At 44.5% G+C, this 26072-nt stretch overlaps 2 protein-coding genes across 4 annotated transcripts in view; one reads left to right on the top strand and one right to left on the bottom strand.

Annotated features, from left to right (window-relative positions):
• The window catches only part of fstl5 (follistatin-like 5), a 568620-nt gene that overhangs the window by 101505 nt on the left and 441043 nt on the right, over window positions 1–26072 (top strand). For both annotated transcript variants that reach the window (XM_059645031.1, XM_059645027.1), the window contains one exon: window positions 24884–24952. The gene's annotated coding sequence lies outside the window, so the exon portion shown is untranslated. The remainder of the gene's footprint in view (window positions 1–24883; window positions 24953–26072) is intronic.
• LOC125454251 (retrovirus-related Pol polyprotein) lies at window positions 11430–17114 on the bottom strand. Of its 2 annotated transcripts, none has more exons than XM_059645013.1 (3): window positions 15902–17114; window positions 13271–13410; window positions 11430–12511 (listed from the first exon to the last, which is right to left on the bottom strand). In XM_059645013.1, the coding sequence occupies exons 1-3, from the start codon at window positions 15915–15917 to the stop codon at window positions 12266–12268; spliced, it is 402 nt and encodes a 133-aa protein (XP_059500996.1). In that variant the 5' UTR covers window positions 15918–17114; the 3' UTR covers window positions 11430–12265. The 2 variants fall into 2 exon arrangements, with proteins under 2 accessions (XP_059500996.1, XP_048390795.1); XM_048534838.2 differs by having other exon boundaries at window positions 11430–12517; window positions 15902–17105.

Genomic DNA, 26072 nt, shown 5'->3' on the forward strand with positions numbered 1-26072 from the left:
CTGTACACAATGAACACAATTATCTTCATTATGATCCAGACCTGCTTCAGATGACACAAACAGCAATCTTATTGAGCCTGAGCGATCTTGACATGATTCACCATGATCCTAAACTGACTTTTTGTGAGCTGGAATTTAGACTTAGACTCCCTACAGTGTGGAAACAGGCCCTTTGGCCCAACAAGTCCACACCAACTCTCAGAGCATCCCATCCATACCCATCCCCTGATAGCCCACCTTGTCTACACATCCCTGAACACTATAGGCAATTTAGCGCAGTCAATCCACCTAGTCTGCACATCTTTGGACTGTTGGAGGAAACCTACACAGACATGGGGAGAATGTGCAAACTCCGTACAGACAGTCGCCCGAGTGTGGAATCGAATCCAGGCGGTGCTGTGAGGCAGCAGTGCTAACCACTGAGACACTGTACTCAGTGAATTTCTTTCATTGTATAAAAGTTGATTTATAAATTATAAATTGACTCAGCAAATGAAGAAGTTGTACCAAGAGAAGTGCTACAAATCTCTACAGAAGATTACATCTAATTTTAATTTGGCAAATGACCTGAATGGTTCAAAAATATTAGCCTCACTAAGGACGATGCAACTGCCTGTAGATGTAAGAGAAACTGGAATGCTCCAGAAGAAAGAGAAGGGCTGCATTTTGGCTTGGTGGTTAGCACTGCTGCCTTATGGCACCAGGGACCTGGGTTCAATCCACCTTCAGGCAAATGTCTGTGTGGAACATAGAATACAGAATAATACAGAGCAGAACAGGCCCTTCACCCCTCGATGTTGCGCTGACCTGTGAACTAATCTAAGCCCAACCCCTTACACTATCCCATCATCATCCATATGCCTATGCAAGGACTGTTTAAATGCCTCTAATGGGGCTGAGTTAACGACATTTACAGGCAGTGCATTCCACGCCCTTACCACTCTCTGAGTAAAGAACCTGCCTCTGACATCTGTCTTAAATCTATCACCCCTCAATTTGCAGCTATGCCCCCTCGTACAAGCCAATGTCATAATCCTAGATAAAAGACTCTCAGTGTCCACCCTATCTAATTCTATGACCATCTTGTATGTCTCTATTAGATGCCCTCTTAGCCTTCTTCTCTCCAATGAGAACAGACGTAAGTCCCTCAGCCTTTCCTCATAAGACCTTCACTCCAGACCAGGCAAAATTCTGGTAAATCTCCTCTGCACCTTTTCCAATGCTTCCACATCTTTCCTATAATGGGGCGACCAGAACTGTATGCAATATTCCAAATGAGGCCGCACTAGCGTTTTGTACAGTTGCAGCATAACATCACAGCTCCGGAACTCAATCCCTCTACCAATAAAACCTAACACAGCATATGTCTTCTTAACAGCACTATCAACCTGGGTGGCAACTTTCAGGGATCTGTGTACATGGACACCAAGATCACTCTGCACACCCACACTACCAAGAATCTTTCCATTGACCCAGTATTCTGCCTTCCTATTATTCTTCTTAAAGTGAATCACCTCACATTTATCCGCATTGAATTCCATTTGCCACCTTTCAGCCCAATTCTGCAGTTTGTCCAAGTCTCCCTGCAACATTCTTCCACACTGTCCACCACCCCACCGACTTTAGTGTCATCTGCAAACTTACTGACCCATCCAGCTATGCCTGTGTCCAAATCATTTATAAAAATGACAAACAGCAGTGGTCCCAAAACAGATCCTTGAGGCACACCACTAGTCACTGGGCTCCAGGCTGAATATTTTCCATCAACCACCACTCGTTGCCTTCATACAGAAAGCCAATTTCTAATCCAAACTGCTAAATCACCCTCAATCCTGTGCCTCTGTATTTTCTCCAATAGCCTAACATGTGGAACCTTATCAAAGACTTTACTGAAGTCCATGTACACCATGTCAACTGCCCTACCCTCATCCACATGCTTGGTCACCTTCTCAAAAATCTCAGTGAGGTTTAGAACATAGAACATAGAACAGTACAGCACAGAACAGGCCCTTCAGCCCACAATGTTGTGCCGACCATTGATCCTCATGTATGCACCCTCAAATTTCTGTGACCATATGCATGTCCAGCAGTCTCTTAAATGACCCCAATGACCTTGCTTCCACAACTGCTGCTGGCAACGCATTCCATGCTCTCACAACTCTCTGCGTAAAGAACCTGCCTCTGACATCCCCTCTATACTTTCCACCAACCAGCTTAAAACTATGACCCCTCGTGCTAGCCATTTCTGCCCTGGGAAATAGTCTCTGGCTATCAACTCTATCCATGCCTCTCATTATCTTGTATACCTCAATTAGGTCACCTCTCCTCCTCCTTTTCTCCAATGAAAAGAGACCGAGCTCAGTCAACCTCTCTTCATAAGATAAGCCCTCCAGTCCAGGCAGCATCCTGGTAAACCTCCTCTGAACCCTCTCCAAAGCATCCACATCTTTCCTATAATAGGGCGCCCAGAACTGGACGCAGTATTCCAAGTGCGGTCTAACCAAAGTTTTATAGAGCTGCAACAAGATCTCACGACTCTTAAACTCAATCCCCCTGTTAATGAAAGCCAAAACACCATATGCTTTCTTAACAACCCTGTCCACTTGGGTGGCCATTTTAAGGGATCTATGTATCTGCACACCAAGATCCCTCTGTTCCTCCACGCTGCCAAGAATCCTATCCTTAATCCTGTACTCAGCTTTCAAATTCGACCTTCCAAAATGCATCACCTCGCATTTATCCAGGTTGAACTCCATCTGCCACCTCTCAGCCCATCTCTGCATCCTGTCAATGTCCCGCTGCAGCCTACAACAGCCCTCTACACTGTCAACGACACCTCCGACCTTTGTGTCGTCTGCAAACTTGCTGACCCATCCTTCAATTCCCTCGTCCAAGTCATTAATAAAAATTACAAACAGTAGAGGCCCAAGGACAGAGCCCTGTGGAACCCCACTCACCACTGACTTCCAGGCAGAATATTTTCCTTCTACTACCACTCGCTGTCTTCTGTTGGCCAGCCAATTCTGTATCCAAGCAGCTAAGTTCCCCTGTATCCCATTCCTCCTGACCTTCTGAATGAGCCTTCCATGGGGAACCTTATCAAATGCCTTACTGAAGTCCATATACACCACATCCACAGCTCGACCCTCATCAACCTTTCTAGTCACATCCTCAAAAAACTCGATAAGGTTTGTAAGGCATGACCTACCCCTCACAAAGCCGTGTTGACTGTATTTGATCAAGCCATGCTCTTCCAGATGGTCATAAATCTTATCCCTCAGAATCCTTTCTAACACCTTGCAGACGACAGACGTGAGACTTACCGGTCTATAATTGCCGGGGATTTCCCTATTTCCTTTCTTGAAGAGAGGAATTACATTTGCCTCTCTCCAGTCCTCAGGTACGACTCCAGTGGAGAGCGAGGATGCAAAGATCTTCGCAAGTGGCGAAGCAATTGCATTTCTCGCTTCCCAAAGCAGCCGAGGACAAATCTGATCCGGGCCTGGCGACTTGTCAATCTTAATGTTTGACAAAATTTTCAGCACATCAGCTTCCTCTATCTCTATCCATTCCAGCATGCACACCTGCTCTTCAAAGGTTTCATTCACTACAAAGTTGGTTTCTTTCGTAAAGACAGAAGCAAAAAACTCATTTAGGGCTTCCCCTACCTCCTCAGGCTCCACACACAAGTTCCCTATGCTATCCCTGATCGGCCCTACTCTTTCTTTGACCATTCTCGACTCTTAAACTCAATCCCCCTGTTAATGAAAGCCAAAACACCATATGCTTTCTTAACAACCCTGTCCACTTGGCTGGCCATTTTAAGGGATCTATGTATCTGCACACCAAGATCCCTCTGTTCCTCCACGCTGCCAAGAATCCTATCCTTAATCCTGTACTCAGCTTTCAAATTCGACCTTCCAAAATGCATCACCTCGCATTGTTTGTGAGACATGACCTGCCCTTGACAAATCCATGTTGACTATCTCCAATCAAATTGTTGCTTGTTAAATGATTATAAATCCTATCTCTTATAATCCTTTCCAGAACTTTTCCTACAACAGACGCAAGGCTCACTGGTCTATAATTACCTGAGTCATCTCTACTGCCCTTCTTGAACAAGGGCGCAACATTTGCAATCCTCCAGTCCTCTGGTACTAAACCATGATGACTCAAGGATCAAGGCCAAAGGCTCCGCCACCTCTTCCCTAACTTCCCAGAGAATCCTTGGAAAAATCCCATCCAGCCCAGGGGATTTACCTAACTTCACACCTTCTAGAATTGATAACACTTTCTCCTTACTAAGCTCAATCCTTTCAATTCTAATAGCCCATAACTCAGTCTTTTCCTCTACAATATTCTCCTTTTCCTGAGTGAAAACAGATGAGAAATATTCATTTAGCACCTCTCCAATCTCCACAGGGTCCACACACAACTTCCCACTTCTGTCTTTGACTGGCCCAATTCCTACCCTAGTTATCCTCTTATTCCTCACATGCCTATAGAAAGCTTTAGAGTCCTCCTTTATTCTACCTGCTAATGTCTGCCCGTGTCCCCTCCTTGCTCTTCTTAACCCTCTCTTTAAATCCTTCCGAGCTAAACTGTAACTCTCCATCGCCTCATCTGAACCATCTCGTCTCAACATCACATAAGCCTCCCTCTTCTGCTTAACAAGAGATACAATTTCTTTGGTAAACCACGGTTCCCTTACCTTATCACTTCCTCCCTGACTGACAGGGACATAGCTACCAGGGACACGCAATATTGGTTTCTTAAACCAGCTCCACATTTCAATTGTCCCCATCCCTTGCATTTGCTACCCCATTCTATGCCTCCTAAGCCTTGCCTAATCGCATTATAATTGCCCTTCCCCCATCTACAACTCTTGCCCTGTGGCATGTTCCTATCTCTTTCCATCGCTAAACTAAACATAACCAAATTATGGTCACTCTCTCCAAAGTGCTCACCTACCACTAAATCAAACACCTGGCCCAGTTCATTACCAAGTACCAGATCCAGTGTGGCCTCCCCTCTTGTTGGCCCTTTGACATACTGTGTCAGGAAACCCTCCTGCACGCATTGGACAAAAACTGATCCATCCGATGTACTAGACTTATAGGGTTTCCAGTCAATGTTGGGGAAGTTAAAGTCTCCCATAATGACCACCCTGTTCCTTTCACTCCTGCCCAGAATCGTTTTGCCAATCCTCTCCTCCACATCTCTGGAACTTTGCGGAGGCGTATAACAAACTCCCAGCAGTGTGACCTCTCCTCTCCTGTTTCTGACATCAGCCCATACCATGTCAGTAGACAAGCCCTTGCCAAAAGCTCTTTCAGCCACCTGTTATACTGTCCTTGACTAATAAAGCCACTCCTGCCCTTCTTTTACCACCTTCCCTGATCTTTATGAAAGATCTAAACCCTGGAACCAACAACATTCATTCCTGACCTTGCTGTATCCATGTCTCCAAAATGGCCACAACATTGAAGTGCTAGGTACCTATCCATGCAGCAGGCTCACCTACCTTATTCCGGATACTCCTGGCGTTGAAGTAGACACACTTCAACCCAGCTTGCTCTCTGCCAGCACACTCTTGTGACAGTGAAATCCTGTCCATGCCCTCCATACTCTCATCCTCCTGTGTACTGGAACTACAGGGCGGCACGGTGGCTCAGTGGTTAGGACTGCAGCCTCACAGCACCAGGGACCTGGGTTCGATTCCCGCCTCGGGCGACTGTCTATGTGGAGTTTGCACATTCTCCCCGTGTCTGCGTGGGTTTCCTCCGGGTGCTCCAGTATCCTCCCACAGTCCAAAGATGTGCAGGTTAGGTGGATTGGCCATGCTAAATTGCCTGTAGTGTTCAGAGGTGTGTGGGTTATAGGGGGATGGGTCTGTGTGGGATGCTTCAAGGGGCGGTGTGGACTTGTTGGGCCGAAAGGCCTGTTTCCACACTGTAGGGAATCTAAAAAAAAATCTAGACCACAGTTTCCCATCCCCCTGCTGAGCTAGTTTAAATCCACCCGAATAGCACTAGCAAATTGCCCACCCAAGGTATTAGTACCCCTCTGGTTCAAGTGGATACCATCCTGTTTGTAGAGGTCCCACCTTCCCCAGAATGAGCCCAATTATCCATATACCTGAAACCCTCCCTCCTGCACTATCCCTGCAGCCACGTGTTCAGCTGATATCTCTCCCTGTTCTTTTCCTCGCTATCACGTGGCATGGGTAACAAACCAGAGATAACCACTCTGTTTGTTATAGCTCTCAGCTTCCACCCTAGCTCCCTGAAATCCTGCCTTACGTCCCTATGCCTCTTTCTACCTATGTCCTTGGTACCTATGTGGACCATGACTCGGGCTGGGCACCCTCTCCTTTCAGGACCCCAAAGACATGATCCAAGACATCACGGACCCTGGCACCTGGGAGGCAACACACCAAGAGTGAGTCTCTTTCGTTCCCAACAAACCTTCTATCTGTCCCTCTAACTATTGAGTCCCCAATGAACATAGAACATAGAACATTACAGCACAGTACAGGCCATTCGGCCCTCGATGTTGTGCCGAACTGTTATACCGATCTGAAGCCCATCTAACCTACACTATTCCGTGTACGTCCATTTGCTTGTCCAATGACGACTTAAATGTACTTAAAGTTGGCAAATCTACTACCGTTGCAGGCAAAGCGTTCCATTCCCTCATTACTCTCTGAGTAAAGAAACTACCTTTGACATCTGTCCTATATCTTTCACCCCGCAATTTAAAGCTATGCCCCCTCGTGCTCGCCGTCGCCATCATAGGAAAAAGGCTCTCCCTATCCACCCTATCTAACCCTCTGATTATTTTATATGTCACAATTAAGTCACCTCTCAGCCTTCTCCTCTCTAACAAAAACGGCCTCAAGTCCCTCAGCCTTTCCTCATAAGACCTTCCCTCCATACCAGGCAACATCCTAGTAAATCTCCTCTGCACCCTTTCCAAAGCTTCCACATCCTTCTTATAATGCAGTGACCAGAACTGTACGCAATATTCCAAGTGTGGTCGCACCAGAAATTTGTACAGCTGCAGCTTAAATTCTATGAAATAAAAAGAAGAAATATCCTCGATTTTCTTCCTGTTTTGTGAATAGATTTTAGGCTCATAAAATTCAATTGAAAGAGGAGAGGGAGAAAGAGAAGACAAAGGAAGGTGAATTTGAAATACAGTCATCTAGTTACTGTTTTTGAAAGTTTAAGTGAAAATGTTAAAGGAAAAGAAAATGAAGCTTATATCATTAGCCCATGTCCTTTAATAGAAGTACAGCAGATGAATCCTAAATTGCAGCAGCTTACTGAACAACCAAATCTGGAACCAAATCAGAACTGACAACCTAGTAGAATCCCTACAGTGTGGAAAAAGGCTAATCAGTCCATCAACCTGGTGGAAATTTATAAGGTAATGAGAGGTATAGCTAGAGCTAATAGTAGCTGTCTTCCCTCGGAAGGCGGATTTCAAGACTAGAGGGCACATTTTTAAAGTGATAAGAGAGAGATTTAAAAAAGACATGAAGGGCAAATTTTTACACAGAGGGTGGTTCATGTGTGGAATAAATTTTTGGTTGGCTCAGTGGTTAGAGACGTCTGGATTTGATTCTACCCTTGGGTGACTATCTGTGTGGAGTTTGCATTTTCACCCTGTGTCTACATGGGTTTCTTCCGGGTGCTCCAGTTTTCTCCTACAGCCCAAAGATGTGCAGGCTAGATGGATTGGCCATGCTAAAATGCCCATTGTGTTCAGGGATGTGTAGATTAGGTGGGCTATCAGTGGATGGATTTGGATGGGATGCTCTGAGAGTTGGTGTGGACTTGTTGGGCCGAAGGGCCTGTTTCCACATCTATTTTGTTCTAAAGTGGTGGATGTGAGTAAAATGACAAAGTTTAAAAGACAAATGAGATAAGCCCATGAATAGGAAAGGTTTGTAGGGATAAAGGCCAGGAGCAGGCAGGTGGGACTAGTTTAGTTTGGGATTATGTTCGACATAGACTGCTTGAACTGAAGAGTCTGTTTCTGTATTGTATGACTCTATGAATCTTCACCAACCATCCAAAGAGCATGCAACCCACCCTATATCTTTAATTGGCATAGCTAACTTACCTAGCCTGCACATCCCTGAACACTACAGGGCAATTTATCATAGCCAGTCCTCCTAACGTGCACAATTTTGGATTATGGGAGGAAACTAGGTCACCTGACGGCAACTCACACAGATGCAAGAAGAATATGCAAACTCCAGACAGTCACCCAAGGCAAATATCGAACACTCATCCCTGACACTCTGAGTCAGCAATACTAACCTCTGAGCCACTGTGCCACCCAAATAGTGTTATTATTTAATGAGGAAAGGAAAACCATCTCAACTGATGACAGGGCAGCACGGTAGCTCAGTGTTTAGTGCTGCTGCCTCATAGTGCCAGGGACCTGGGTTCAATTCCACCCTTTGGTGAGTGTCTGTGTGGAGTTTCCACATTCCCCATGTTTACATGGGTTACCGCTGGTTGCTCTGGTTTTCTCCCACAGTACAAAAATGAGTACGTTCGGTGGATGGGCTGTGCGAAATTGCCTGTAGTGTCCTAGGGTGTGTAAATTAGGTAGATTAGACAAAGGAAATGCAGGATTACAGGGAAAGGGTAGGGGGATGGGTCTGGGTCTGGGTCTGGGTCAGATGTCTTTGGAGAGGTTGAATGGCCTGCTTCCACACTGTAGGGATTCTATGAATCGAGCAATAGCCTGTCAACTGGTGGCTTTATCTCAGTATTGCAACAAAATTTGACGAGTGACTTTCAAAATTCCAATGGCAGGTCATTAGGTGTTAGGAAAACACAGGTTCAAGTCCTCAAACATTTTTGTAGTATAGTTTTGCCAGATGTGCCATACATGTCAGGAAGCGCCTTTTGAATAACCATTTAGCAGGGTCTTAATTGATCATGTAGGACCAATACCTAAAACCAGCAGTGAAAATCAGTATGGATATTTCATCATGATTTCCTGAAGCAGTGCCTTTTGGAAACATTACAATAAAAATGGTAGGAGAGAAGTTATGTCAATATTTTACAAAATGTGTAAATACATTCAGATTAAGTTTCAACTTTTATGTCACAAATATTCAAAAAACAATTCTTTTCCTGCAATCATCAGGACATTTTGCAAGAACTCAAGTTCAAGGGGAAAACTAACATTTGCACTGCATGGGAGCAGAACACTGATGGGATTGGCAAATTGACTCTGATTAGACATGACGTTGGCCTGGAAAATCCATTAATGCTGATTGACAGTTATTAGTTGGGCTATGTTTAAATGTGCCTTTGATGGAAATGTGTCTTCTATAGAATAATATCTAAAATCTTACCCCTTGCACATGTCCAATACAAAGATGATATGTTTGCAATCTTTGAATCTGCAGCTGCATGTCAGAATTGTCTTAATGTCTCAATCCTGTACACAAATGTACCTTTGAAATTTAATGGTAAAATTAGTTCTCTTTCTTTGATGTCCTCGTTGAAAAATTGGCCATGTGTTTCTTTCCGACAGTTTATGGGAAACCTACCTTTACTGGTCATTATGTACTTAGGGATTCTTACAGTTCCATGTGCTATAAGATTGTCCTTATCAGCAAGTAAGGAAATAGGGCCTAAGCCGTTTGTTCATTTTGCAAACATGATGCTGAAACAGGGCACGTTGAAGCATTCCTGTAGGATAATAATTATCCTGAGCAAATCATTTCTTGCTATATTTTGTGCACATTTACGGATGATCACTCTTGGTCCTAAAAAGTGCCCAATCCACCTCAATTATCTGGGAAGGGTAAAGCATCTCAAAATTTTTGAGAAATAGGTGATGATAGCTGATTTGTAATGCTAATATGCAGTTACAATGCAAAAAGTTTTTGCCACTAACAGAATTCAGTCATCAGGTCAAAACACCTATCACAAAATGAGCAATGTGGTATATGAATTCCAGAACTGGTGTGATGGCAGCTATGTAGGCATAAAAGACTGGTGGATCATATCAATGTCCATTCAGCTGTTCGCAAAAGTAGTGACTATATCTGACCAGCCTGCACTTGCATAACTTGCATCACAGTATCAAACTTTAGATGTGACTCTCCAATTAGATTGTGCTGAATGCAAACATAGAAAACAAGAGAAGTAGCAGGCCATTGGGTGTTCAAGTTACTCCACTATTCAAATGACCATAGCTGGTCATTCAACTCAGTACCTCCTGCTGACTTTATCCCCAAATTCTTTGTTTCCTTTGTGCCTAGGAACTACATCTAATTCCTTCTCTTAAGCAAGAAATGTGCAAAGAACTATGCTGACATCTAATTTAGCAAAGTGAGTTGGGCTTGCAGTATGGTACATTTGCATGCACTGGAAACAAAATTTATTAATTCACAGGATCCTCTTTTTGCAGACAGAAAGAATATTAACATGCACTCTATCCGTTTCAACTCAACAAAATGGGTGACAGCTATTCGCTGGTTTATTTCTCAGAGCAATGCCCATGGCCAACCTGCCTGGATTAAAATTAAAATTAAAATTAAATGGTTTCTTTCTTTCTTTCCACCCATCCATCTTCCCATCCCTCCTTCCATCCATCCATCTATCTCCACTTGTCAGCCAATCAACATTCTCCTTTCATGCAATGCAAGTATTGATCTTCCCCTTAAATTTGTTTTTTTGCCAAAACATTATGTTGACTTCAAAATGAAAAGTTACATCAAAATTTAATTTCCTCAGCAATACTCAAGTTTTGTGTTATGAAATGACTGTTTGAAATAATGAACAAATTCTGAACAAAACAATTAACATCTTCAGCTTACCATCCAGTTTTAAGGAGCATTAGAAGAATGGTAAGGTTAGAGAATGTCTTAGGAATTTTAGGAATGTCCTAGTAATTGGGTTAAATGAATTACTACTTTCTACCATTTATAATTTGGGATGTCCCTAATGAATCCAGCTCTTTTGAACTAATAAATGGACACAATATGAGAAGACCTTAAATTAATCAAAGAAAAATTTATAAACTAAAGCTCAGAGTACACACTCCTGACCTATATGTCAAGATTTCAAGAGAAACTAACCAGAGAGTGGTTTTGAAAGTGTTATGTGACGAAATAAAATTAAATGATGGACAAAAGTTACTACAAACTCATTGACCATTTGCTAAAATAAACCAGGAAGAATGTCTTTGGCTATACATTAATCTAGAGATGCATGATCCACAAAACATCTTCATAGACTCAACGCCACAGAATTTATCTCGTGATAGAATATATAGGTGTAGAGCTGGATGATGTCGTGGTAATTAAAATTTTCACGATAGCGTTAGCAATTAATACTAAAGACTCAGAGTCAGGCTGTCATGGATAAGACCAAGTTCTTTATTTCAGACTCTGCGCAGAGGACGCATTCCTCCCACTACCTGAGAAAGAGGAAGGCGTGCCCCAAGCTTGACTTTATCAGGTTTTGTACGTATGCTGGTGCTGGGCAGGTTACATTAAGGCTTACACAATTAACTGAGCCAGTACAATTCCATACCATATACGAAATTCTTTAACAAGCTTAACAGTCCACTTCCTTATCTTGCTCTTGTTGCAAAGTGCTTTGCAAAGCTTAACAATCTACTTGCTTATCTTGCTTGAGCATAAGCTCTGCAAAGCTTATGCAACAGTTTGGCGGTTTCCTTTGTTTATATAGTTCTGCAATTCCCTTAGCCGTTTTCTTAAAATATCGCTTAAGGTTGATCACTCAAAATTTTCCATCACAATTCTCTCCTTTTGTCGTATAATGACAATATCTGACAAAAATTTGAACGCTCAACAACAGGCTTTCATGCTGCGAGATACAATTTTGCCACCAATATCTGGTTATCCAAGAATGTTCATCAGGCATGGTCTCTCCTTGACAGGCTTTTAACAATACCTTCATCCGTGTTTTCTACTACACTAATCGTTACCCTGGCATCCTCCCCTGTTGCTTGGGTTTCGCTGATTCGACTGTTCATATTGGGGCTTCCTAGTGCCGTGCTGGCCCCACCACAGACCAATCCCGTGACCCGCACGGGTTCTGACAGAAAAAATATTCATCCTTTACATTCCTCCTATAATGGCCATGCCATAGGTTACATGTGAATGTGCCCATTTTTCCCTTAGTCAATGTTGCTGTGTAATCCCCCGCTCCTCCCCCTGCCAGTCCCAGCAGGGCAATCACTAGGAGCCGGGCTGTTCCTTTCATATCATTTCCTCTGGTACGGGCGATGGTTCCGGCACTTGCTTGCAGTCACTAGCGTGAATCCACGTCACTCTTTCCGCCACCTTGACTGCTGTCTGCGTTACGAGGAGCACTTGGAACGGTCCTAGCCACCTTTTAGCTTTCCAGCTCTTTCTCCTGAAGTCCTTTACCACTATCCAGTCTCCTGGTTGCAAGTCATGCAATTTTCCTCTGGCTGATTGCGGTAGAGCTTTCTTTACTTGAACCTGTATCTGAGATAAAATTGTGGAGAGTTTTGCACAATAATGTAACATTTCATCCTCATAATGACTTGTCAGGGTCCTTACGACAGATTTTGGTCCAATTCCGGTATTAGGTGGTCCACCAACAGTATTTCGAACGGACTAAGATTTGCCCTTCCCCTAATTCTGGTTCTCATATATATTAATACCACAGGCAGGGCTTTTGTCCAAGTTACCCCCATCTCATCACAGCACTTTGCTAGTTTGTTCTTTAAGGTAGCATTTTCTCTCTCTACAGCTCCTCCGCTTGCGGGATGATATGTACAACGCTGTCTTAAATCTATTCCCAGGTATTCTCCTATTTGCCTGAGGGCTTGATTCACAAATGGTGTGCCATTATCGCTACTAATTTTCCTTGGAATGCCCCAGCGTGGGATTATCTCAGTTAATAGGGCCTTTGCTACTGCGCTGGCATCTTGTTTAGCCGTCGGGAAAACCTCCACCCACTTAGAGAACATGTCTACCATCACTAAACAGTATTTCTTTCCTTCACTTGGGGACTGTTCGATAAAATCCATTTGGATATGTTCAAATGGTTCTTGCGGTACAGGGTGGGCACCCGGCGTCATTTTATTCCCTTCCCCACATTGTTAGTAGTGCAAATGGCGCACTGGTCACAAAATTTTTGGGAATAATTAGTAAAGCCCTTAGTATACCAATGCGTGGAGATACTCTTCAACATCCCCCCTTTTGACACATGGTCCTTTCCGTATGTCAACTTACCGTAATGAGGGAACAGTGCCCTTGGTAGCACGGCTTGTCATTGGGGCCATACCACACCCCTTCCTTTAACTTGCTTCCCGCTCTCGACCACCCTTTCTTTTCGTCTGGTGCAGCCTGTGTCTGGAGGTCCTGTAAATCAGCTGTTGGAACAGGGGTTATCAACATTTGCAGACTTATGCTGTCGTCTACAGGTCTCAGCGCTGCCGCCTTTGCTGCCGCATCTGCTTTCGCATTACCTTGTGCGACCGGATCAGTTTTTCTTGTATGCGCATCACATTTGCAAACAGCAATGGATTGCCTCCAAAAGATCAGAAATCAAGTTATGATGGGTGATTGGTTTTCCCGCTGACGTCAGGAAGCCCCTATGCTTCCATAGGGTTCCAAAATCATGAGTGACCCCAAAGGCATAATGGCTGTCTATATGGATAGTAACAGATCTGCCTTCTGCTAGCTTGCATGCTCCATTAAAAGCGACCAGTTCTGCGGCTTGCGCAGATAGGCATCTAGGGAGGGGTTCTGCCTTTAATATATCGTGTGACGTGACTAAAGGGTATCCCACACAGTTTTGGCTTGTTTTTTGATTTCTGAACGCAGAGCCGCCCACAAACAGCTCTAGCTCAGGGTTTTGCAATGGGGTATCTTGTAGGTCTGGTCGTGGACTACAGACTTCGTTGGTGACAGCTACACAGTCATGCGGTTCACCATCATCCTCTGTGGGGTGAAGGATGGCAGGATTAAGTGTTGTACACCTTTGAACTGTGATGTTTGACATTTCTAATAATATTGTGTTGTACCTCAGCTACCTGGCCGCTGACATATGCGCTGTTTTCTGCTCCAAGAGAAGCAGTGAGACTGCATGTGGTACCAATAATGTCAATTCACTGTATCCTACAATATCTCTAGAGGCTGTTGCTGCCTTTTCAGCAGCTGCAACTGCCCTTAAACAAGCAGGTAGTCCCGCTGCTACAGAGTCTAGTTTTGCAGAAAAGTAGGCCATTGGCCTAAGTTTTTTCCCATGTTCCTGCAACAATACAGATGTCATACACCCATGTTTCTCATCTACTGTCTGAGTTAAAGGCTTGTTTGGGTCAGGAAGTCCCAGGGTTGGTGCGGACTGCAGAGCTAACTTCAAGTCATTGAACGCCATCTCCGCTGCCGGAGTCCAGCTAAGCAAACTGTGTGCCTGCAAGCTCTTTCCATGTGCTATATTACTTAGGGGGCTTCGAGGACAGCATAATTGGGGATGAAGGTTCTGCAATATAAACACATTCCCAAAAATGACATCAATTGCTTCTTGGTTTTAGGTTTAGGAATTTCCTGGATTGCCCTCACCCTGCTCTGCTCTAGAGTTTTACCTTGTTCCGATATCAAATGTCCCAGGAACTTGACCTGTTTTTGTACAAATTGTAATTTAGAGAGACTCGCCTTGTGCCCCTCCTTAGCCAGGTGACATAATAAGGACACTGTATCTTTTTTACATTGTTCTTTAGTTGGAGCTGCAATAAGACAGTCATCCACATACAGTAGGAGGGCTGTCCCTGGAGATAGGACCAGTGGCTCTCGGCTTTTCTTTAAGGCTTCATTGTAAATGGTGGGTGATTCACAATATCCTTGGCATAATTTTGTAAATGTATAAGCCTTTCCCTTAAATGAGAAGGCAAACCAATACTGGCTATCAGGCTGTACAGGGATGCTGAAAAATGCATTAGCTAAATCAACAACAGAAAACCATTGACTTCCCGGGGGAATTTGCGCTGATATACTATATGGATTTGGAACATTAGGAGCTCTGGGTACAACAGCGTCATTTACTGTTTGTAAATCTTGTACAAATCTCCACTCCTCAGGTTCCCCTGGGAGCCTTGCTTTCTTTACTGGGTAAATAGGTGTTCGTACTGCCGAATTTTCACAGGGTACTATAACTCCTGCTTTCAATAAGGAATTGAACACGGGTAATTCCCTCTATAGCTTCGGCTCCCAGTGGATACTGTGGTTTGCATGGCCTATAGTCACATTTTGGTATAATCCTTATTGGTTCGCAATTATGTATCAAACCTACATCATGTTTTCCCTTTGCCCAAAGCTCCTCTGGAACCATTTGCAATCGTGAATTATCAAGGCTAAATTGCGCTAAACACCAATGCATCTTCTTCTGCCCCACTTTGGTCGTAGGGACTATTTCTACTGTTCTCTCCGTTTGTGACAGCCAATTTAGACTGGTCCTGTAAGCTTGCAGGCTTACACTGAACCACACAGTTGAGTTCGGGAGTAATTCCCAATCCTTATCCTTGAGATTCCTAAGTACCCACGGTCCCATGTCCCTCCATTGGTCATTATTTCCCTTAGCTAGAAACACCAGGTACCGCCGGCTCATTTTTATCAGTATACTTAATTGGTTTGCCTGAATCACAGAGCTCCCTGCACCTGAGTCTACTAAAAACATGAGCTCCTTCCCTTCTATGGTCATTGTATACATAGGCATTTGCTTATATGGCTCATCGCTGTACTCAGCATACGTTCCTCGCGGGCTTATCCCGCATGCAGACCAATTCGCAGTTGACGTGTTAATGTTAGTACATGTAATTAGCTTAAGCATTTCTTCATTGCAAACCATCAAAATTCCAGACTTACCCTTCCTCTCAGGCATACCTCCGTCGTCCCCAGCCTCCTCTAGTCAGTCATCTTCTCTATTGTTTTCTCTTGTCTTTCTCCTTTTGGTCCTTGGACATTCCTTCTTCCAATGATCCTTGCTTCCGCAGAGAAAACATCCATCCGCCCTATCGCACCCCCTGCCTCAGCCTCCTCTTCCGCGTCCTCGTCCTCTCCCTCTCCCTCTTCCTGCTTGTTGACTTTCAGCAGATTGAGCAACCATCTGTAGCATGGCTAACTGCGCCCTATGGCTCTGGTCCTCCCTTCTTTTATTCCGCTTTCCCCTTTCTTGTGTCAACAACTTTTCAGCATATATGGCGTGCTGTTCAATGAGACTAGGTTTTCCCGTATCCCAGGTAATGCATGTATCCTTTACCTTTTTTGCAATGTCCTCACTCAGTCCACTCATGAAGCTATTTTGCAAATGCTCTTCATCCGGGGTTACCTCTGCAGCATTCAAGTCGGCTGGTGAGGTGAATCTGCTGTGAGCATTGTGGACCTCCGTAAGGCGAGTGAGGTATTGGGACACGGTCTGTCTGTCTCGTTGCTTGCACATTGCAATCTTCGTCGTGTCCATTCTTACTGGGAAAGCCGTTCTGCAGGCGTCTGTCACTTCCGTAACGAAGGCATTATAGGGTCCATTGTCGGCGTGGTCCCGCTGGATTTGTAGGGCATGCACGTTATCTTCTAGCCATCTATATTTGATTTTAGAAATATCTGCTCCAAGTTTTCTTCCCGAGTCACCACATCTCCTGAGAGGTAGGACGAAACTCATGACAGAACTTACGTACTTCGTCTGCGAATTTTTGTCCTCCTGCCTCTCTGGGATCAGGGAGTTGTTCGTACGCACACTCAATGTCCTTCATTGTCCATGGTCGGTGGACAAGTGTTGGTTGCCTGTCCGGACCTGTTACCTCAACCATTGGGGCCATGACGGCACTGCGACTACTGTCAGGTTCCTCTTCTTCAGCACCTTCATCATCCGGTGGTTGGTTCGTCAATTCTCTTCGGACCGTGGTTCCTTGTTGCTTGTTGGGTCTCAGTGGGCGTAGGAGGGGTGTCCGTGGCTGTCGTACTTGCAGTTGCGCTGCAATAGGATGGAAGTGGAGGTTCTGCAGCAGACTGACCATCTGAGTGCGTTGGAGGAGCCGTAGGACGTTGCGGGGGGTAGCCGTCAATGTCGGGATCATCCTGAGCAGTGGGAGAGCCTGGAAAAGACTCCCGAGCCCTAGGTTGTGATCGCCTATTCCTTATCTCTGCCTCAGTCTTCCACACACCATATACGCCACCCAATCTACTAATTTTTGTTTTTCTTCTTGTTCTTTTCCTCCTACTCTTTCTGTTTCAGCCTTGTTTTCAATGATTCAAGTTGTCTTAAACTAAAACTTCCTCCTTCAGAGAAACCACACTCTCTTATCCACATTCCAATCGGGTCACAGATTCCCGTCCGTAATTAGTAATCAAATATTGAATGTTAGGACTATTCGTAGCTACTAAATCTTTTTGTTGCTTCCTGTTGCTGTTACCCATGACTGGCCTTTTAATTTTTGACATAAACTCACATATATAGAACATAGAACATTACAGCACAGTACAGGCCCTTTGGCCCTCGATGTTGTGCTGACCTGTCATACCAATCTGAAGCCCATCTACAGTATTCCATGTACGTCCATATGCTTGTCACAGTGACTGACTCACAAACTCACAGTGACTGACTTGCTTTCACCTCCGGGGGTTGCCTCATCTGAGTGCGTCCACCCAGAGGTTGGTTTTTTCCAAAACCAACAAACGAATACCCGCCCCTCGGGTACCTTAACAGGTCCAACCTGTGGACAGATCCAAGTCTAAGTCTGTCTAATTGGTTTTTCCGGAACCAACAAATGACCAAGGTTGGGGGACAAACAACCACGGTTGGTTTTTCCTAAACCAACAAATAACCAAGGTTGGTTTTTCCTAGAACAACAAACGACGAAGGTTGGTTTTTCCTAAACCAACAAACGACTAAGCAAACGACCACTGTGAGGATGTTGGTCAGGTTTCCATGATCTTTCTAACCCCTTTTCTTACCACAATTTAGTTCTTGATCCCGGTGTTGAGGTGACACAGCAGTTCCCTGGTCCTTTTATGCCAAATGCCAATTTAGGCATTCAAGATGAAGTGAAAAGCCTTCAAGGCGTCAGCACTAACACCTCCCTGGAATTCTCCGTTCCCCTCAAGCATGGGATCCCATCCTCATCGTCAAATTGTCGTGGTAATTAAAATTTTCACGATAGGGTTAGCAATTAATACTAAAGACTCAGAGTCAGGCTGTCATGGATAAGACCAAGTTCTTCATTTCAGACTGCACAGAGGATGTGTTCCTCCCACACTTGAGTAAGAGGACGGCGCGCCCCACGCTTGACTTTATCAGGTTTAATACGTATGCCGGTGCTGGGCAGGTTACATTAAGGCTTACACAATAAACTGAGCCAGTACAATTCCATACCGTATACGAAATTCTTTAACAAGCTTAACAGTCCACTTCCTTATCTTGCTCCTGTTGCAAAGTGCTTTGCAAAGCTTAACAATCTACTTGCTTATCTTGCTTGAGCATAAGCTCTGCAAAGCTTATGCGACAGTTTGGCAGTTTTCTTTGTTTATATACTTCTGCAATTCCCTTAGCCGTTTTCTTAAAATATCACTTAAGACACAGCAGTCCAAGCAGCATCAGAGGAGCAGGAAGGCTGATGTTTCGGGCCTAGGCCCTTCTTCAGAAGAAGATTTCTGCAGAAGGGACTAGGCTCAAAACGTCAGCCTTCCTGCTTCTCTGACGCTGCTTGGCCTGCTGTGTTTATCCAGCTCTACGACTTGTTATCTCAGATTCTGCAGCATCTGCAGTTCCTACAATCTCTGTGAGAGCATATATATCAAGTTTACGATAAGTAATTACTTTATTGAACCAATTCATAGTAGCTTAAGCTTACACATCATGATAGTGATGAAACCAGATGAATCACAATGAATGTGTACTGATTGTGCTAAAATTAACACAGTGGCAAAGGTGGATACTCTCTACTTGCCTGATTGTGGGATTGTATTGAAAGGATTGCACTAGAATAGTTTTTTAAAATTATTTTGAAAGGATATTGGTAAGAAATGTCAATGGAGAAAAGTATGTTAGAGTATCTTTGACTGCATGAAAATTGCACTGGGATTTAGTATTTAGTATTTAGTTTCAGCAATACTGAATCACTGAAGCCATTCAACTTGCTGTTGATATCACCAAAAGCAGTGTGGGTGCCATTTTGCTACAGTAGAATGAGACGTATTCAAACACCCAGTCAGTTATTTTTCAATACAAATTAAATACGTGCCCATAGAATGCACTGAACCTTGCATTGGCTCTACAACAATTAAACATTAACACTTATCTTCCAACTCTGCCGTGGCTATTAATTATGCCACAATGCTTTAACCTTCCTACAAAGTTCCCAGAATAACAATTTGAGACTGTCTTATTGGAGTTTAATAGTACAACTTAACAACTTGAGAATAGCTCAGATTTTTGCGTCCAGTTCTGGGCGCCCTATTATAGGAAAGATGTGGATGCTTTGGAGAGGGTTCAGAGGAGGTTTACCAGGATGCTGCCTGGACTGGAGGGCTTATCTTATGAAGAGAGGTTGACTGAGCTCGGTCTCTTTTCATTGGAGAAAAGGAGGAGGAGAGGGGACCTAATTGAGGTATACAAGATAATGAGAGGCATAGATAGAGTCGATAGCCAGAGACTATTTCCCAGGGCAGAAATGGCTAGCACGAGGGGTCATAGTTTTAAGCTGGTTGGTGGAAAGTATAGAGGGGATGTCAGAGGCAGGTTCTTTACGCAGAGAGTTGTGAGAGCATGGAATGCGTTGCCAGCAGCAGTTGTGGAAGCAAGGTCATTGGGGTCATTTAAGAGACTGCTGGACATGCATATGGTCACAGAAATTTGAGGGTGCATCCATGAGGATCAATGGTCGGCACAACATTGTGGGCTGAAGGGCCTGTTCTGTGCTGTACTGTTCTATGTTCTATGTTCTATTTCAAGAAGTAGCTATACTATCACAGATGACTCATCAAGACTGAATATGAAATAAAACAAATCTCATGATTAAAGTGGATTGTTTTGAAGATGATTTTGAATCTCAACTTTGTCACTTCCACAAAGAATTCTAACAAGTTTGTAAGACATGAACTTCCCTGCACAAAACCATGCTGCTTATCACTAATAAGCCAATTTTCTTCCAAATGTAAATAGATCCTATCTTTCAGTATCTTCTCTAGCAGCTTCCCCAACACTGACGTCAGACCCAACAGTCGAAAATTATTTGGATTATCCTTGCTACCCTTCTTAAACAAGGGGACAACATTAGCAATTCTCCAGTCCTCCAGGACCTCACCCATGCTCAAGGATACTGCAAAGATATTTGTTAAGGTCCCAGCTATTTCCTCTCTCACTTCCCTCAATAACCTGGAATAGATCCCATCCGTACCAGGGGACTTGTCCATCTCACTGCCTTTCAGAATATCCAACACTTACCCCTCCTTATGCCAACTTGATCGAGAATAATCAAATATCTATCCCTAACCTCAACATCCATCATGTCCCTCTCCTCGGTGAATACCGATGCAAAGTATTCATTAAGAATCTCACTCATTTTCTCTGACTCCTCACATAACTTCCCTCCTTTGGCCTTGAGTGGGCCAAACCTTTCTCTAGTTATCCGCTTGCTCCTTATGTACGAATAAAAGGCTTTTGGGTTTTCCTTAGCCATGTTTGCTAAAGATATTTCATGCCCCCTTTTAGCCCTTTTAATTCCTCATTTCAGATTGGTCCTACTTTCCCAATATTCTACCAAAGCTTTGTCTGTTTTCAGTTGCCGAGACTTTATGTATGCTTCTTTTTTTCTCTTTGCTTGTCTCACAACTTTACCTGTTATCCATGGTTCCCTAATCCTGCCCTTTCTATCCCTCGTTTTCACAGGGACATGTCTGTCCTGCACTCTAATCAACCTCTCTTTAAAAGCCTCCCACGTATCAAATATGGATTTACCCCCAAACAGCTGCTCCCAATCACATTTCCTAGTTCCTGCCGAATTTTGCTATAGTTGGCCTTCCCCAGTTTAACACTCTTCCTTTAGGACCACTCTTATCTTTGTCCATGAGTATTCTAAAACTTACAGAATTGTGATCACTATTCCCAAAGTAAACCCCTACTGAAACTTCAACCACTCATTCCCCAATACCAGGTCGAGAATGGTCCCTTCCCGAGTCGGACTATTTATATACTGCTCGAGAAAACCCTCCTGGGTGCACCTTTCAAATTCTGCTCCATCTACACCCCTAACACTTAGTGAATCCCAGTCAACGTTGGGAAAATTAAAATCTTTCATCACCAGCACCCTGTTGCTCCCACATCTTTCCATAATCTGTCTACATATTTGTGCCTCTATTTCACGCTCGCTGTTGGGGAGACCTGTAGTACAGCCCCAGCATTATTACCGCACCCTTCCTATTTCTGTGCTCTGCCCATATTGCATCACTGTTCGAGTCCTCCATAGTTGCCTTCCTTCAGCACAGCTGTGATATCATGTTTGACCAGTAATGCAACCCCTCCGCCTCTTTTGCCTCCTTCTCTATCCCGCCTGAAGCATCTATATCCTGGCATATTTAGTTGCCAATCTTGCCCTTCCTTCAACCAAGTCTCAGTAATAGCAATAACAACACGCTCCCAGATACTAATCCAAACCCTACGTTCATCTGATTTACCTACTATACTTCTCGCATTAAAACAAATGCACCTCAGACCACCTGTCTCTTTGTGTTCATCATCTGCTCTGTGCCTACTCTTCCCCTTAGCCACACTGACTTCATTATCTAGTTTCTTACAGGCTTTAGCTGCTACCTTCTTACTATCTACTAACCTCCTCATTTGGATCCCATCCCCCCTGCCACATTCGTTTTAACCCTCCCCAACAGCATTAGCAAAAGCACCCCTAGGACATTGCTTCCAGTCATGCCCAGGTGTAGATCATCCAACTTGTAAGGACCCATTTCCCCCAGAACCAGTCCCAATGTCGCAAAAATCTGAATCCCTCCCTCCTGCACCATCTCTCAATCCACCCATTTATCCTGCCTATTCTTTCATTTCTACTCTGACTAACATGTGGCACTGGTAGCAATCCTGAGATTATTACCTCTGAGGGAGATAACGCGGTGTAGAGCTGGATGAACACAGCAGACCAAGCAGCATCAGAGGATCAGAAAGGCTGACATTTCAGGTCTAAACCCTTCTTCAGGTCCTACTTTTTAACTTGGTTCCTAACGCCCTAAATTCTGCTTGTAGGACCTCATTCTATTTATTACCGCTTTCATTGGTGCCTATATGCACCACTACAGCTGGGTGTTCATCCTCCCCCTTCAGAATGTCCTGCAGTCAATCTGAGACATCCCTGACCTGTGCACTCTGTGCACCTGGGAGGCAACATACCATTCGGGGGATAGTAGGAACTGCCGATGCTGGAGAATCTGAGATAACACGGTGTGAAGCTGGATTAGCACAGCAGGCCAAGCAGCATCAGAGGAGCAGGAAAGTTGACTTTTTGGGTCAAGACCCTCCTTCAGAAATTGGGGAGGGGAAGGAGTTTCTGAAATAAATAGGGAGACGGGGGAGGCGGATAGAAGATGGATAAAGGAGAAGATAGGGTGCGAGGAGACAGTCAGGTCTGAGAGGCGGGGTTGGAGCCAGTGAAGGTGAATGTAGGTCGGGAGTTAGGGAGGGGATAGTTGGTCCAGGGAGGATGGACAGGTCAAGGAGGCGGGATGAGGTTAGTGGGTAGGTGATGGGGGAGAGGCTTGAGGTGGGAGGAATGGTGAGGGAGCCATGGACTTAGCTGGGCTGGTGTTGGGATGTGGCCAGGGGAGGGGAGATTTTGAAGTTTGTGAAGCCCACACTGATACCCTTGGGCTGCAGGGTTCCCAAGCGAAATATGAGATGCTGTTCCTGCATCTTTCGGGTGGCATCATTGTGGCAATGCAGGAGGCCCAGGATGGACATATCATCCAAGGAGTCTGGCGGAGTGTTGAAATGGTTTGCGACTGGGAGGTGTAATTGTTTGTTGCAAACTGAGCGTAAGTATTCTGCAAAGCGGTCCCCAAGCCTCCGTTTGGTTTCCCTGATGTAGAGGAGGCCACAATGGGAACAGCGGATACAGTACATTTACTATGGCCTGTTGTGTTCCTCCAGCTTCACACCATGTTATACCATTCGGGAGTCTTATTTTTGACCACGGAACCGCCTATCTACTCCCCTTGCAATCGAATCCCCTATGATTATTGCCTTTCCACTCTTTTTCCCACCCTTCTGCACAGCAGAGCCAGCCACGGTGCCATGAATCTGGCTACAGCTGCCTTCCACTGGTGAGCCATCTCCCCAACAGTACCCAAAACGGTATACCTGTTTTAGAGGGAGATGATCGCAGGGGACATCTGCGGTGCCTTCCTGCTTTTTCTCTGCCTTTTGGTTACCCATTCCCTTTCTCCCTTAGCAATCTTAATCTGTGGTGTGACCAATTTGCTAAACGTGCTATCCAAGACTTCCTTAGCATTGCGGATGCTCCAAAGTGCATCCATCCCCAGCTCCAGAGCCATCATGCGGTCTAACAAGACTGCAGCTGGACAAACCACCTGCACGTGTCAGGGACATCAGCTGCGTTCCTGAGCTCCCACGCTGAGCAAGAGGAGCATAACACAGCTCTGGTATCTCCTGCAATTTTTACTCTTAAGCTTAGTTTAGTCCTGCTATAATATCAAATAATAGATAAATGAAATGAAAAATAATGTTACCAATCACACTACTTACCAGCTCACGATAAAAAAAAGGAAAAAGAAAAACCTTACCTTATCAACACATCTCAGAGTCTTTTATTTTGCTTAGAGCAGGACGGCGGGTGGGAGACACTACATGTGTAGTGTCTCGGGTTTAGCCACTGCCCAAATATATCAGTTCACTCACCTTCCCACAGCGCAATTCGACTAGTCCCACTCAGCTCCACTGCCGAAATGAAGAACTTACCTTCCCAGCAGCCCCCAGGTCCTCGGTCTTACTGCTTATGCTGCTGCAGCAAAAATGGAGGCCGCTGATTCTACAAGATAAGTATTTAAATGGGAAAGTTACATTCTCAAGAGCAAACTATGTGGTAAATGGAAAAGCCCTGGGGAAAATTGATGTATAGAGAGATCTGGGCGTTCAGGTCCATTGTACCCTGAAGATGGCAACGCAGGTGGATAGAGTGGTCAAGAAGGCATACGGCAAGCTTTCATCCATTGGACAGGGCATTGAGCACAAGAGTTGGCTGGTCATGTTATAGTTGTACAGGACTTTGGTTCGACCACATTTGGAATACTGCATACAGTTCTGGTCATCATGTTACCAAAAGGATGTGGATGCTTTGAAGAGGGTGCAGAGGAGGTTCACCAGGATGTTGCCTGGTATAGAGGGCGCTAGCTTTGAAGCGAGGTTGAGTGGATTAGGATTATTTATATTACAACGACGGAGGTTGAAGTGGGACCTGATTGAGGTCTACAAAATCATGAGAGGTATAGACTGGATGGACAGCAAGAAGCTTTTTCCTAGAGTGGGGGACTCAATTACTAGGGGTCACAATTTCAAAGTGAGAGGGGAAAGGTTTTGGGAAGATATGCATGGAAATCTCCTTATGCAAAGGGTGGTGGGTTCCTGGAACGCATTGCCAGCGGAGGTGGTAGAAGTGGGCACGGAAGAGTCATTTAAGATATATCTAGATAGATACATGAATGGGCAGGGAGCAGAGGAATACAGATCCTTGGAAAATAGGCCACAGGTTTAGATCGAGGATCTGGATTAGCACAGGTGTGGAGGGCCGAAGAGCCTGTTCCTGTGCAGTAATTTTCTTTGTTCTTTGTTCTCAGCAGCCCCCTGGTCCTCGCTCTCACCGCTCCCGCTGCAGCAGCAAAAATAGAGGCCGCTGATTCCACGAGGTAAGAATTTAAATGGGAATCATCTTATTGGCAGCCCCTTGCTCCTCATTCTTACCGCTCCTGCTCCTGCTACAAAAATGGAGGCCGCTGATTCCATGAGTGCAGTATTTACATGGGAAACCTACCTTCTTGGCAGCCCCCTGGTCCTCACTCTCACTGCTCCCGCTGCTGCTGCAAAAATGGAGAAATGCCAGTTTCATAAGGTGCTGGTTAAGACAAAGTTTGCTGTATTGTGACTGTCAGAAACTTTAAGGTGAAGATTGGAGTGATGCATCACCAGGGTTGAATGTCTGCAAAGTATATTGCAGAGGGAAAGGGTTGAACCTTTCCTTTTGCTGTTTATGATAAGATCTTTCAAAACTATCATGTAAAGGCTGTACAAATCTCCCTGTGAGGATATTGGTACCCCTCCAGTTAAGGAGAAACCCATCCCTTTTGTATATGTCTCTTATGCCTCAGAAGACATCCCAATGATCCAAAAGTCTGAATCCTTGCCTCCTGCACTATCTCCTGAGCCATTCATTTATCTGGTCTATCTTTCTATTCCTGCTCTCACTAGCAGATGGCAACAGAAGTATTCCCAGAGATCAGTACCTCTTGAGGTTCTCCTTTTTAACCTCCTACCTAACTTCCTATATTCTCTCAAAACCTCATCCCTTTCCCTACCAATATCATTTATATCAAAATGTACAGTGACCTCCAGCTGCTCACTCTCCCCTTTGATATTTTGTTGCAACCTCTCCAAGGCATCCTTGACTCTGGCACCAGGGATACAAAACAACATCCTGAATTCTTGCTCACGACTGCAGAATCGCTGGTCTGTGTCTCTGACTGGAGAATCCCCTAAAACAATTCATCACTTGAACCTTGACAAACCCTGCTTAATAGAAAATTCAGTTGTTATACCCAAGACCTGATTATCATTGTTATTTTCCTCTAAGAGGCATTCACCCTCAACGGTAGCCAAAATGGAATATTTGAGAGAGGGGTGGCCAGTGAAACAACTGCACTACCTTCCTACCTCTTCTGACGGTCACCTATCTACCTGACTGTACCTGTGGTGTGACCACCTCTCTGAAGCTACTAACCATCACATTGTGTGCCTCCTGTTTGCTCCTCA

This window comes from Stegostoma tigrinum, chromosome 1 (genome assembly GCF_030684315.1).
Source record: "Stegostoma tigrinum isolate sSteTig4 chromosome 1, sSteTig4.hap1, whole genome shotgun sequence".
Lineage (NCBI taxonomy): Eukaryota > Metazoa > Chordata > Chondrichthyes > Orectolobiformes > Stegostomatidae > Stegostoma > Stegostoma tigrinum.

Excerpts from the sequence above, each read along its gene's own strand:
- LOC125454251 (XM_048534838.2), bottom strand. Across the intron at positions 12,518-13,270 it reads GGCACTGTTCCCTCATTACG|ATACAGGTTCAAGTAAAGAA; the intron begins GTAAGTTGACAT and ends ATTTTATCTCAG.